This window comes from Emiliania huxleyi (genome assembly GCF_000372725.1).
Source record: "Emiliania huxleyi CCMP1516 chromosome Unknown EMIHUscaffold_117, whole genome shotgun sequence".
Taxonomy (NCBI): Eukaryota; Haptophyta; order Isochrysidales; family Noelaerhabdaceae; genus Emiliania; species Emiliania huxleyi.
In genome coordinates, this window is record NW_005201421.1 from 35,062 (window position 1) to 47,591 (window position 12,530).

Below are 12,530 nucleotides of genomic sequence, written 5' to 3' on the forward strand. Positions count from 1 at the left end.
GTAAATCACAGCGTACGTAGTACGTATAGGGGCACCTGTCCACGTCATGCCTAAGGGCACTGAACGTCAAGAGAGATTTGTTGGTTTTCTAAAATCTCTCTCTGAACGCGATTTCCACAATCTTGATTCTTGTCGAACACTGTGGTCACGTTCCGTTGCAGCGATGCCCATTTGCTGTGTGGGATCGCTCTAAGGAGCGAGCGAAGATTTGGCACGTCATATGCGCATATCACGATTCGGCACGGTCACCGAGAAGAACTCCCAGCGCAGCATACCGGCAAACGGCGGGAGGAGGCCTCCTGCGGACCCAATCATGACCGGGACGCCTCCTGCGGACATCACCTCCATCAGCCGGTAGGAGAGCGCTCCGCCTCGGCGAGGCACCAAGCCATACTTGCACCTTTGCATCTCCGCGCGATAGTCGTACTTGCACGGCCCGCTCGAGTCGCACGCCCGAAACGTCGCCGTTGAACGATGGCTGCCCGTGGCTTTGCGACTAGTGCTGACTCTGCCTTTGAAGAACGCGAGCGTCGTCTTGCCCGCCTGATTTGATCTCGCCACCGCAGGGAAAGCGGCGTGGAGGGATGGCAGCGGCATTGTTTGTCACAAACAGGCCAAACTTGTTGGCATTCCGCTTGCTTGCTGTTCTTCATGAGCACGGCGCATCCAAAGTCCATTTTTTTGTTTTTACCAAAAGGAGGGCTACACGACGCCCTCTACGCTGGGGTGCCGGCGCCCTACTGGGCGCCCCCCGCTCCCTTCCCCTCAGAGCCCCCCATCCCACTAGCATTCCCCCGCGGGGACTTTTCTCTGCCTCCGTGGTCCCAGTCTTCGTCACTGAAGTCCATTGCCACGTGGAAATCTCCTCTTGCCCCCCACGATGGTAGCGACGCGAGGTCTTTATGGCCGGGCTGGATAAAATGCCACTCAGGCCCACTCGCTGCGGCATGAAGATCCGTCAGGAAGGTAGGTAGGTTTGCCGTCATTAGAGACGGCCATCCCGCATTAGAGACGGCCCTGATCCCCGTTTGTGCCGCGTTTGTGCCCCGTTTGTGCCGCGTCCCGTGCCCCCGAGTTCATTTTAAGAATGTGATCAGCTCCATGCGATCTCGGATATTTTTCGTAGGCACCGGAACGCCAAAAAACTACTATGTCTTCGAGTGCGCCGGTTCTCTTCGCGAACTATTTTTTCTTTTTTTGATGTATGTAGCTCTTACGAACATACCCGTAGGTGAACTGCTGACAGGGTTTGCGATGAGGAGCGATCCGAACGTGGTATTCGGGTGATTAGATCACTACCGCCGAAGCGCAAGCGCTTGGAGCAAGGGAACTGCCACGTATGGGTCCCAGACTAGCACCCCACCTCGCGGGCCGACGTTCTGGCCCAGCAAGGCTGCTGCGGAGCACTCGGGGCCGATGTTCTGGCCCAGCGAGGCCGCTGCGGGGCACCCGGCGGCTCGGTTCGCTCATCAGCGCAAACTCGGTCGAGCAGAAAGTAAGGTGTGTGTGTAAAGGCGGCGCGGCACGGTAAGGGTCGGCGGTAAGGCGGCGCGGCGGCAGCAGGCGGCAGGCAGGACATCGGACGGCGGGACATACGGCGCGGCGGGCGCGGCACTGTAGGAGCGGCCGCGGTACGGCGGCACGGCGGTAACGGACGGCAAGGGGGGGCGGCAGCAATAATATCGTTGGCCGAAGCTTCGTTGGCCGAAGCCTCGGTTTTTTTGTACCGGCCGTGAACAACTTTTTTGGGGGCGGGGGTGTGGGTCGTGGCGAGGCTCCCTCGCAGGACGCACTATTTCGATCACCCCACAACAAATGACGCTGGATCCTAGTCACTCCTCAACTTCAGGTAGCGGTATGCACCTCGCGCCTCGTGCGAGAACCAGCCCTGGCTCCAAAAGTAGAGAAGGACAACCGACCCCATGGTGACGAAGATCGCCCAAAACAAGTAGTAGCCGTACTTCAGCTGCAGCTCGGGCATGTTTTCGAAGTTCATGCCCCAGACCCCTGACATGAACTGGCCGGGGATGAATATGGTTGTCACGATCGTCAGCGTGCGCAGCACTTGCTCCTGGTGCGATTCCTTGCAGAAGCGGTACAGCTCGACCAGCGACTCGGCCTTGCGCGCCATGCGCTGGATGTCATCAACAACATACTGGAGGTCGTCCCGGCTGCGTCGCAGCTGCGTGAGGTCGGAGCTAAAGAACAGCGAGACGTCCGAGTCGGAGCGGTCGAAGGCGGCCATGTCGTTGTTGAGCGGGATGAGCGCGCCGGCAAACTCGTCGAGCACAGAGCGGATGTCGTGGAGGTGCTGGACATGCAGCGGCTGCGGCCGAGTGGTGATCTCGTCGTCCAGCGTGTTGAGCCAGCGGTCGATGACGTGCCTGAGCGCGCGGGCAGAGGGTGGTGCGCAGAAGGGAGGCCCTCCTAGTGAGCGACCCGCAGCGAGCAGCGGCGCCGGTTGTAGTCGAGCGCGTCGATGACTGAAGCTAGGACCGCGCACGCCAACGAGGCCGAGTCGGTCGTGAGGTAGGGCTGCGCGCCTTGCGGCAGCGAGGGCAAGGAGACGGAGTTTCGCCTCCGGCCGTGCCGTCTCGCCTCGCGCCTCCTTTCATCCATGTCCGCCATCAGCGTCTTGCGCGTCCGGTCGAGGATGGCGGCGGGGTCCATGTTGAAGACGCCGTAGCCCAGGCTACGCCAGTACCCCCGGTGCTCGCGCGCATCCGGGCTGCTCTCCTCTGGCGCGTGCTGCACGTACCTGCTCGTCCGCACCCTCTCGTGAGCACTCGTGCGCCGGGCCTCCGCTCGCCGCGGCTCTCTCTCTCTCTCTCTCTCTCTCTCTCTCTCTCTCTCTCTCTCTCTCTCTCTCTCTCTCTCTCTCTCTCTCTCTCTCTCTCTCTCTCTCTCTCTCTCTCTCTCTCTCTCTCTCTCTCTCTCTCTCTCTCTCTCTCTGTGTGTGTGTGTGTGTGTGTGTGTGTGTGTGTGTGTGTGGTGTGTGTGTAGTGTAGTGTAGTGTAGTGTGGTGTGGTGTGGTGTGTGCGCGCCCCCTCCACCGCCAGCTCTGGCTTCCGGTGAGCAAGCCGCTGCGGCCGGCGCTGCGGTCGGCGGTGGCGGCGCGGTTGGAGACGGGCACGCGGATGTCGTCCTGGATGACGGTGAGGAGGACCTCCTCGGGGCAGCCGCCCGGCACGGAGCTCGCGGTGGGCTTGAGGCAGAACATCTCGATCTGCGACTGGATCAGCGTCGGCGGGTGCTTGTCCAGCGCCTTCTTGTCGTGGAGGCGGAAGCGGCCCGTGGTCTTGGAGCCGGAGATTGGCTCGCACGGGAAGTTTGCGATCGAGATCGAGTGGCACACGATGTGCGCAAAGGCGAGCGGGTCGGTGGAGATGGGGTTGTCCTCGGGAGGACCGGCCGGGCCGCTCGCGTCGGCGTCCGCCGCGACACGGCGATCAATCTCGAAGGTGCCGAGCTGCGTGATGCCGAGCCTGCGGGCGCCGCGGGGCCGCTGGGTCTCAGGCACGGGGCCCGTGAGACGAAGCTAGGGGGGCTGGACAGAGACAAGCACCCGAGGCCCGACGTGCGCGGCAGCCGGTACTCCTCGAGCAGCCACGCCGACATGTCCGGCTCCGCATTGCGCACGTCGATCCAGCGGCACGGCGAGAGCCAATGGCTCGGGATGGAGAGAGGTGGCTGACCCGTCACGTCCGCCTCGACAATGCCGTCTCCGGCTTGGCCCTCGCCCGACGCCCTCGCACCCCACACCACGTGGCGCTCCCTGCAGGCTGGCAGGTGCGAGTGCACATCCTCCGCCACGCGGACGGCGCGCGCGCTGTCGATGATTTGGCCGGTGGTGCGTCCCAGCAGTACCGCCTCAAACTCGACCTCTGACACGTCTCCCGTCCTGCCGACGTCCGCCAGCTGCATGTACTGCGCAAAGGTCGGCAGCGCGGCGTGGAACCTCCTCCAGCTGCTGTCGCCCTGCCCGACCACGCTCGTGGCCAGGGCCTCGTCAGACTGGAGCATCCCCATCCACTCGAGGGCCTCGCCAAACTGTGCCTTTGACAACGCGTGGTCCCGGTCGTGGTCAAAAAGGCGGAACAGCTGGTGCACCTGCGGCGGACGGGGAGGGGTGAGCAGCAGCACAGCACCCGCACAGCAGCAGCAGAGGCGGACGGCAGTGGCATGAGAGCATGCTGCCGCGCCGACGCACCGCAAGGGCAGTGAAGCCGTGCTCTTTGCCGGTCACGACCAGCTCCGCGATCTCTTGCCGCCTCCGCACATTGTAAAAGGAGGCCATCTGGGCGTTGAACGGGCTCGCCGAGGGCAACTGCTCATCAAGCGACGCAAGCGACGGCACCGATGACTGCGCCCTGGTGCTGTCCGCATGCGACACTTTAGACCTGGCCGGCGACAACGGACGGGTCGCCCTGCTCGATGACATCAGCGCGGAGAACGCCGCGCGTCGTTGACGTTGCCTTTTTTTATTTTTTTTTTTACAGGTCAGCCGAATTTAAGATTTGAAGGCGGGGAGTCCGTTAGCCTTAAAATCTTGAAAATGTGTGAACGGACAGCTAAAATCTTGCGAAAATGCGCCCCAGAGCTCTAAAATCTTGGTCTAAAATCTGAAAATCGCCGGCCTGCGGCCGGCCTCTAAAATCTTAAATTCGGCAGACTTGTACCCTCGAATTGCGAGGAGCGGCTATGAGCCGTGCAGAGATTCCTCGTCCTCTTTTCAGAAGAAACCCAGAGCGCGGATGGCCGCATCTTTGATTTGCCGAGCCCCGAACTCTGTGTTCACAGACCTTGTTATTGAGAAGAAAATATTGATAAGGTGACCTGGAGTTCACAGCCTTGTTATGAGAAGAAAATTCGTCTCTTGAAAATTCGTCTTGTCCTTTCGCCTGCGGAAACGTTCAGGGACCCCTAGATGTTACCCCGGAAGCTCCGACGAGTTGCCACCTCCAGGGGTCACCTGCACGGCGCATCTTCGCTATGCCCCGCCACAGACACCCAAGCTATACGGCGCCGGACTGCCCCCCCCCCCCCCCTCCTCCCCCCCGCCCCCCGCCGCGCGCCCCCTCCGTCCCGGCCTTGGCATTCACAACGCCTTGGCACCCGGCCCGCGGCCGGCTCCGCCTCGCCTCACCACTGACGGTTACTCGATCGTGTTCAACGACGTTGAACAGTGTTCAACGTCGTTGCACACAAGTGGAGAATGGCCGTAGCTCCCTGCGAGAGGTAGTGTTATCGGACACGGCTCCGGGCTCTGATGCTGTGAGCCCCGGACCCTCCTTGCGAAGCACACACGCCGGTGTGGAAGGGGGAAGTCCGGAATCGCCGAGAGCAGCGCGTGGGAGCATGGCCTCGCGCTGGGAAAACTCTTTTGTCCTACTCACTCTTAGCCTTAAATCTCCCTTCTGCATCTTTTGAATCGGTCCATCCTGCCGCGCTGCGGCTTGCTTGGCCCTGGCCTCGTCCCGTGTTGCCTTCTCCCTCTCTAGTGCGTGCACGTCCCTCGCCACAAGAGCCGGATAGTTATTGTCAAGCCAAGTCTGCTGATCTTTCGAAATGGTAAGCCCGGAGAAGCAGCCCGGAAAGCACCGGAGGTTGATATTCAGCTGAACAACCTTCGTTCGGTTAGGGACGGGACGGGGAACTTTTGCGAGTGGGCAGGGGACTGCAGGGGGACAGGGGGAGGGAGGCCCAGCCAGGGCCCAGCGAGGGGCTGCGGCTGGATCCTACTGCGCGGCTGGACTAAAGACGCACTAAACCTCGCTAAATCTGGATGTAAAGTCGCAGTGAACTCGCGCTAAATTTGCGCTGAATTCGCGCTAAATTTGCGCTAAAGTGCACTAAAGATGCAGTACATAAGAGGGCTCCCGCGGCGATCAACACCGCAACTCCTTTTCTAAATTTCACCAGAGAGGGGCTTGTATTCGTAGACACAGTACGCGGCAGCGCCGACACGTCAACCCGCGTGTACGTCAGCGACGGGTCCCGCACGCCGCACGAGGCGCATGCGTGCAGCGGCAGCGCGTGCGCCATGCGCTCGTCGCTCCACTCGCCCAGCAGCCGCCGCTTCGTCTCGTCGGAGACGTGCACGCAGCGCTGCAGCAGCGCCGCCGTCTCGTCCTCGGGCCGCTCCAGGTCCATGACGACGTTCGTCGAGGCGTGGAAGCGCGTCTCCAGGTCGATGGCCGCCTGCTCGGCCGCGGCGAGCTTGCCCTGGTCGACGCACATGCCGCACACCGCGTGCGCCGGGCAGCCGCACTGGCCGCGTTGTGGGCGCACGGTCTTGGCGACCGCCGGCGCTGCGCGCCGGTCGTGCTGCTCACGCTGCCGGCGGCGCTGGTCGCGCGCCTGCCGATCGCGCGTGTTCGCGGCGGCTGCATCTCCTGCTCGTTTCGCTCGCACCCGAGCGGCTGTCGCCAGGCGCTTCAGGTCGGCGGTGCTGCGCGCGCGGCCGTCGGCCAGGCACAGCCACATGTCCTCCTCCTCGGCAGGCTCGCACGGCTTGCCGTCGAACTGCGGCTGGCGCCCGCGACGATGCTTCGCCCAGGCCGGGCACGATGGTGCCGCGACGAGCGGCGTCGAGGCGACGGCCATCGATGGGTCCAGAAGACTTGGAGACAGTTCTCGCCCAAAAAATCAAAAAACCGAGCACAATTGCGTTACATGGGCATGGCCGGGGTTTCTGCACCGAACGATCTTACTTTCGGTCTATCGAAAGTGTTGATCGATAAACACTTCACACCGCACTAAATTTAGACCCAGGCGCCCTCCAGTGCGGAGCAGGGGTTGCAACGGAGCAGAGCTGGAGGCGTCACACCGCAGCAGCGAGGAGAGCCGGTCCACAACTGGCGGCATGGCGCGCTGGCCCGGCTCGCTGGTGCGCCCTCTGCGTAGCGGGCTCTCTATAGCCCGCGGCAGCATTGGTGGGAGCAGCGGCGGCGGCGGCGGCGATAGCGGCGGCGGCGACAGCGACAGCGGCAGCGGCGATGCGCCAGTTGCGCTCGTGCTGACGCATGCCCTCGGCTTCAGCAAGGAGTGCTGGGCGCCTGTGCTGGAGGATCTTGCGCCGCTGCTGACGCGCCGGGTTGAGTGGGTTGCGCTCGACTTCTCCGGCCACGGCGCGTCAACATCGTCTCCGCCGACGGGGCGGTGGGACGAGTACCACGTGGCCGAGGCGCGGGAGGTGCTTCAGTCGGAGCTGCGTGCTGTCGCTCCGGCGTCGCGCACCGTCGGAGTGGGCCACTCCATGGGCGGCGCCGTGCTGGCTGCGCTCGAGCTGCGCCAGCCTGGCTCGCTTGCTCGCGTGGCGGCCATTGAACCGCCCATCTTCCCGGCCGCCGTCGGCCGGCTCGCGCGCCTGCTCACCTCCGCAGGGCTGAACCCGCTAGCCAACGCCGCGGCGCAGCGCCGCCGCGCCTGGCCGAGCGCGGCCGCCGCGCGGGAGCACTTTGGCTCGCGCATGGCGGCCGGGTGGGACTCTCGCTCGCTCGACGCCTTTCTCGGCGGCGCGCTGAGGGACGCTCCGGGAGGCGGCGTCGAGCTCTGCTGCGACCCGGCCACCGAGGCGCGCTGCCTCGGGCTGCCCCTCGTCGCCAGCGAGGTGGCGGCGGGGTACGACGGAGGCGCCGCCGTCACGCTCGTCACCTGCTCCGCGTCGCGCTTCTCGCCGTTGCTGCTGCCGGGCAGCGGTCCCGCCGCCTACTCGCTCGTCGCGCAGACGCTGCGCGCGGGCGTGGTCCGACTGCCAGGGGCGAGCCACCACCTGGTCGTGCAGGAGCAACCGGCGCTGGTGGCGAGGCTCGTAGCGGATGAGGTAGCTGCGATCGTCTAGAGGCGGCGCGCGCAGGTCGGTCGTGGCTAGTGCCATTTCACTGTGGCACAGCTCGCGTTACAAAACCTTGATTTTGACCATTTGCGCACTATTGTACCTCTCGGTGTCGCAGCTACCTCGCTGCGCGTCCCCTGAGTCACGCGAGCGTCCTGTGGGGAGGTACATTTGTTGCGCGCCGGAGACGACTCGACGTCGCTGAGATCGGAGATCAAGCTCTGACAGGTCGCACGTCGCTCCTTTGACGCCGACGTGACTCACCCGTGCAGATCACATCATGACATGGTCTCGACGCGCTCGGTACGACGCCTGCGACCCGTCTCGGGTCAGGTGGCACGATGCTCATCGCGCCTACCAGCGCTGCCGTGCAGGTTGCCACGACGAGGTCGAGCACGCTTCTATACGCTCGCCGAGCCTTTCTTTCCATCCCATTAGGCAGCCTGGGAACGGTGGCGGTCAGAGGCAAAGCCTACGAGGGGTGGTGGAACCACATGTCACGGCTACTGCCGGCTCGACCCCACGATAGCCTCCGAAGGGCGAAGGCTGACTTTGCGGCACCATCATCGGACGATGTCGACGAGTTGGGTCGCTCTCGCGGTAGCCAGATGACCTCTCATACTAGGATCATCGGCCATGGCCGCAGGGAGCGCGGGGGAGGGCGCTGGAAGTAACACGGAGCTCCGTTGGAGACGTTTTCAAGATTAGCGTGTCAGAGTGAAATGGCACTAGCCCGTATGGATTCACACACTCTTTATCACTTCCCCGATGTGTTTTCTAATGATAATTTATGAGAAACATTTCACAATTTTTTTAATCGTCGTGCCTCTGAGCGCTACGTGGGCATGATGGCTGTCACGTGCTTCTCGGACAGGAGCGCGGCAGCTTAGACCCCCCCCCTCGAGGAACGAGGACCCCCCCTCCCCCCCTTGCAAAACTGTTGCTGCTCCCGTCTGCGTCTGGTGGTTCGGCGGCGGCGGGTGCAGCGCAGAAATATGCCTCTCTGCAGTGGGTCTGGCAGTGCGACTGAGCCCTGGCTGTGAGGCTGTCAGGTGCCGTCAGGTGATCTGTCGGGCTGTCGGGCAGCTGTCAGGCACTGTCAGGTGCCTCTGTCAGACCAGCTGTCGGGTGCTGTCAGTGCTGTCAGTGCTGTCGGGTGCTGTCGGGTGCGTGTCTGACATCAGAGGGGATCTGTAGCTGTCGGTTGCTGTCGGAGCTGTCGGGTGTTGCTGTCAGACACTGTCGGAGCTGTCAGAGCTGTGTCAGGCTGCTGCTGCTGTCGGACGTTGGGCTGTTGCTGTCAGGTGCTGTCAGGTGGTGCTGTCGGGGTGCTGTCAGGCTCTGACACACACCAGCCACACTTATGACACTATCAAGAGGATACCAGCAGGACTCTACTACACATACTCAGTCTCTACTCTGCCTCCGGTCCCACCATCCTTTTCATGGTGGACGTCACCATCTTCTTGTCTGCCGCACTGAGAGAATAGCAGAGAGGCAGGGGGGAGTGCTTCTTCAGGTACACCTTGCTGATGATCTGGTAGCTGCTGGTCCAGCGGAAGGCCTCCCCATCGTTGTCGCTCGTCAGCTTGTAGTACTTGCACGCTCTGTTCTGGTAGCGCGGGCCGTCTGGGGGGGTCCCGTCACCCTTCACCTCACGGTACCACCGGAGGATAAATAGGCCCTTGGGGTCGTTGATGAAGACCCCGTTGCTGCGCTGACTCATCGAGAGCTGGCGCAGGTACTCTGCGCTCGAGCTGCCAGTGGCGCGGCGCGCGTCTACCGTGCCGTCGGCGACGGCCACCTGCTCGATGTTGCCAATGGCAAAGACCTTGGAGCTGTCCTCCATGGTGAAGAGCACCGCAACTGCGGAGAGAAAGAGAAGAGGGAGAGATGAGAATGCACGTCTTATGTGTGTGTGTGTGACAGGCGGCAAGGGCGTGGTCACCGTCATCATCATCCATGTAGAAGTCGAGCTCCTCATCCACATCCTCGCCTCGCTGCTGATGGGACTTGATGAGCCGCTTGACGTGGAAGCGGAGCTTGCGATCCTTTGACTCCTCCTGGATGGAGACGTTGAAATCTGCCAGCAGCTTACGGATCTCCTCAAAAAACTCTGCGCTGCTGCCCTCCTCGCCGCCGGTTGGAGGCGCCACGTTGGCCCCCGTCCGCATGAGCAGGCGGACATCGCTCCAGGGAGGGGGGCGTGCTTCTGCTCACGCTCCACCCCCCCCTTAGCATGTGGTGAAGGCGCTGGGGGGGTCGGGACCCCCCCCCTAGCATGTGGTGAAGCCTCTGGGGGGGGTCGGACCCCCCCCCCTAGCATGTGGTGGGCACCCCCCAGCAGTTCGTGGGCTAGGAATAGCCGCCAGAGAGCCGATTTTGCCCCCAAAGTTGTGAAATCGTGGCTGAAAGTCCAATATCTTGGAGAATCTGACCAGTCTCAAGGCTCATGTAGCTCCAAAGGATGATTTCCCCCTCGAAAATGCTGCGAAATGAGGCGTAAAATCAAGGGCCCGGAGGGTCTGACCACGAGTCTCTGGGGGGGTCCTCGGCCACGACCCCCCCCCCTAGCATGTGGTGAAGGTGCTGGGGGGGGCGGGACCCCCCCCCTAGCATGTGGTGAAGCCTCTGGGGGGGGTCGGACCCCCCCCCTAGCATGTGGTGTGAGCAGAAGCACGCCCCCCTCCCTGGAAGCGATGTCCGCCTGCTCCATCAGCACTTGGTTCAGCACGGCCTCGGCATCTGCAGCATCCTGTGCGCCCATGGCGGTCAGCTCGGCCGGCTCAGCATCGGGTGTGCCGTTTGATCATCCTCCTTCTCTCCCGGCTCCTCCAGCAACGCGCCACCCTGGACATAGGTGTCAGCCAGAGGAAAGTGCAAGCACGGCTGCTTGAAGAAGCCGGTCTGTGCACAGAGGTTGGCGCGGACTCCACAGAATCGAAGGCGCGGACCACATACACATGTCTTTGCATGTAATAGTTTTGCTATACCCTCATGGGACACAAGAAAGATGCTGCACGGCCTGAGTACGGTCTGTGCTGCTGTCGGGCTGGTCGGGCTGTCGGGCTGTCAGCGCTGCTGTCAGGCCGCTGTGTGCTTGTCGGGCTGTGTCGGGCAGCTGTCAGGCTGTCACGTTAGGGCCTGACAGCGACGGGACGCCTCTGATGTCAGGCTCTGCTGTCAGGCTGTCAGATACGTGCTGTCGCTGTCGGGCACTGTCAGGCGCTGTCCGGGGTTTGCTGTCAGGCTGTCAGACCAGGGACCAGGGGCAGGGCTCAGCAGTGCGACCGGGCGCGACCACGCGCTCGTCCGTCTCGTGCTTCGGCTGCCGGAGCAGCACCGGCATCGCCACGCGCGTACGACCAGGTGGCCGGTCAGCGTGGTACCGGACACGACTGGAGAGGCGGGCGCTCACTAGCTCGAAAAGATGGAGCCAAGGCTGTGAATAGGAAGCTCGGGTTGCGGCGTGTGTGCAGGGCAGTGCCGGTGAAGCATCGCCCCGGCGGCCCCTCGCCGCTCGCTGCTCGCCGAGGCAATGACAAGCGCGGCCACCGCGCCGGCTCCGGACGCGGAGAGCGACGACACGATAAACGGCCAGCGCGTGTACGGGTGCGAGCTCATCCAGCAGATGGGCATCATGCTCGCGCTGCCGCAGGTCGGGATAGCGACGGCGCAGGTGATGTTCCACCGCTTCTACGCGCGCCGGTCAATGCGGCGGTTCGACGTGCGTCACGTGGCGACGGGCGCGCTGTTCCTCGCCACCAAGGTGGAGGAGTGCCCGCGCAAAGTGCGCGATGTGCTCGGCTGCTTCCAGCACCTACTCAGCAAGCGCGCGGGCAAGCGGCCGGTGCCGCTCGACATCTTCTCGCAGGACTACGCCAACCTGAAGGACAAGCTGATCCGCGCGGAGCGCGAGATCCTCAAGGAGCTCGGCTTCATCCTCTACAGCGAGCACCCGCACAAGTTCATCCTCAACTACGTCAAGCTCCTCGCGCCGTCAAAGGAGCAAGAGCACGCGCTCGCGCAGGCGACTGGCTGACTGCACGAGAGAGACAGACCGACGGAGCGGCCTCAGACACGCACACGCACCCCACCGCCACCACCGCCCCCGCGCTCTCCTCCCTCCGCGAGCGCCCTGGCTCCTCCCTCGGCTGGCGGCATACGGAGGGGACCGCGCCTCTGCCCCCGCTCTCCCTCACCTCTGCCCCCGCTCGACCTCCCTGCAGGCGGCCTGGAACTTCATCAACGACTCGCAGCGTACGGACGCGTGCATCAAGTTCGCGCCCGAGGCGGACCCGCCGCGCCGGTGAGCCCGCGGCGACGAGACGCTGTTCACACCCCCGCCCCCCCCCTGCACAGGCGATCTGCTGCGCCGCGATCTGGTTTGCCGCGCGCACGCTGGGCAGCCTTTGGCGCCGGCAGAGCCTCTCCGCCCCTCGCCCGTCCCCCGACCCTGCCCTCGACCCTACCTGTAGGCATCCGCCTTCCGTCGGCAAACCTCCGCCCTGGCGCCGTGCCGCGCCCCTTCCCTCCGCCTCCACCCTCGCCGCCCCTCGCCGCCGCAGGACGCGTCGCCGCCCTGGTGGGAGCTCTTCGACACGCAGAGGCGAAGGGGGGGGGGTGGGGGGGGCGAGAGCCCCAGTCTCTGAGCCTGCTCTGAGCCTGCTCTGGGCCCTCCTGCAGGCAAGAC

At 63.7% G+C, this 12,530-nt stretch overlaps 4 protein-coding genes across 4 annotated transcripts in view; 2 read left to right on the forward strand and 2 right to left on the reverse strand.

Moving 5' to 3' along the window:
- Positions 1-216: 216 nt before the first annotated feature.
- Positions 217-597, reverse strand: EMIHUDRAFT_224298 (hypothetical protein; the record flags this gene model as incomplete). Its single annotated transcript, XM_005790921.1, has 1 exon — positions 217-597. One exon carries the CDS (start codon positions 595-597, stop codon positions 217-219), a length of 381 nt encoding a protein of 126 aa, XP_005790978.1.
- A 1,231-nt stretch (positions 598-1,828) lies between these two features.
- On the reverse strand, positions 1,829-2,365 carry EMIHUDRAFT_70170 (hypothetical protein; the record flags this gene model as incomplete). Its single annotated transcript, XM_005790922.1, has 1 exon — positions 1,829-2,365. A coding segment is annotated over one exon (537 nt), but the record flags the coding sequence as incomplete, so codon positions are not given.
- A 4,500-nt stretch (positions 2,366-6,865) lies between these two features.
- EMIHUDRAFT_224302 (hypothetical protein) lies at positions 6,866-7,843 on the forward strand (the record flags this gene model as incomplete). The annotated part of the gene is made up of 3 exons (XM_005790923.1): positions 6,866-6,889; positions 7,046-7,351; positions 7,577-7,843. 3 exons carry the CDS (start codon positions 6,866-6,868, stop codon positions 7,841-7,843), a joined length of 597 nt encoding a protein of 198 aa, XP_005790980.1.
- Positions 7,844-11,375: 3,532 nt separating this feature from the next.
- EMIHUDRAFT_109248 (hypothetical protein) overlaps positions 11,376-12,530 on the forward strand; it is a gene marked incomplete at both ends in the record, with an annotated part of 1,677 nt that continues 522 nt past the window's right edge. The window contains 3 exons of the mRNA XM_005790924.1: positions 11,376-11,819; positions 12,067-12,146; positions 12,316-12,353. Of these exons, the coding sequence (XP_005790981.1) occupies positions 11,376-11,819; positions 12,067-12,146; positions 12,316-12,353 (562 nt within the window). The remainder of the gene's footprint in view (positions 11,820-12,066; positions 12,147-12,315; positions 12,354-12,530) is intronic.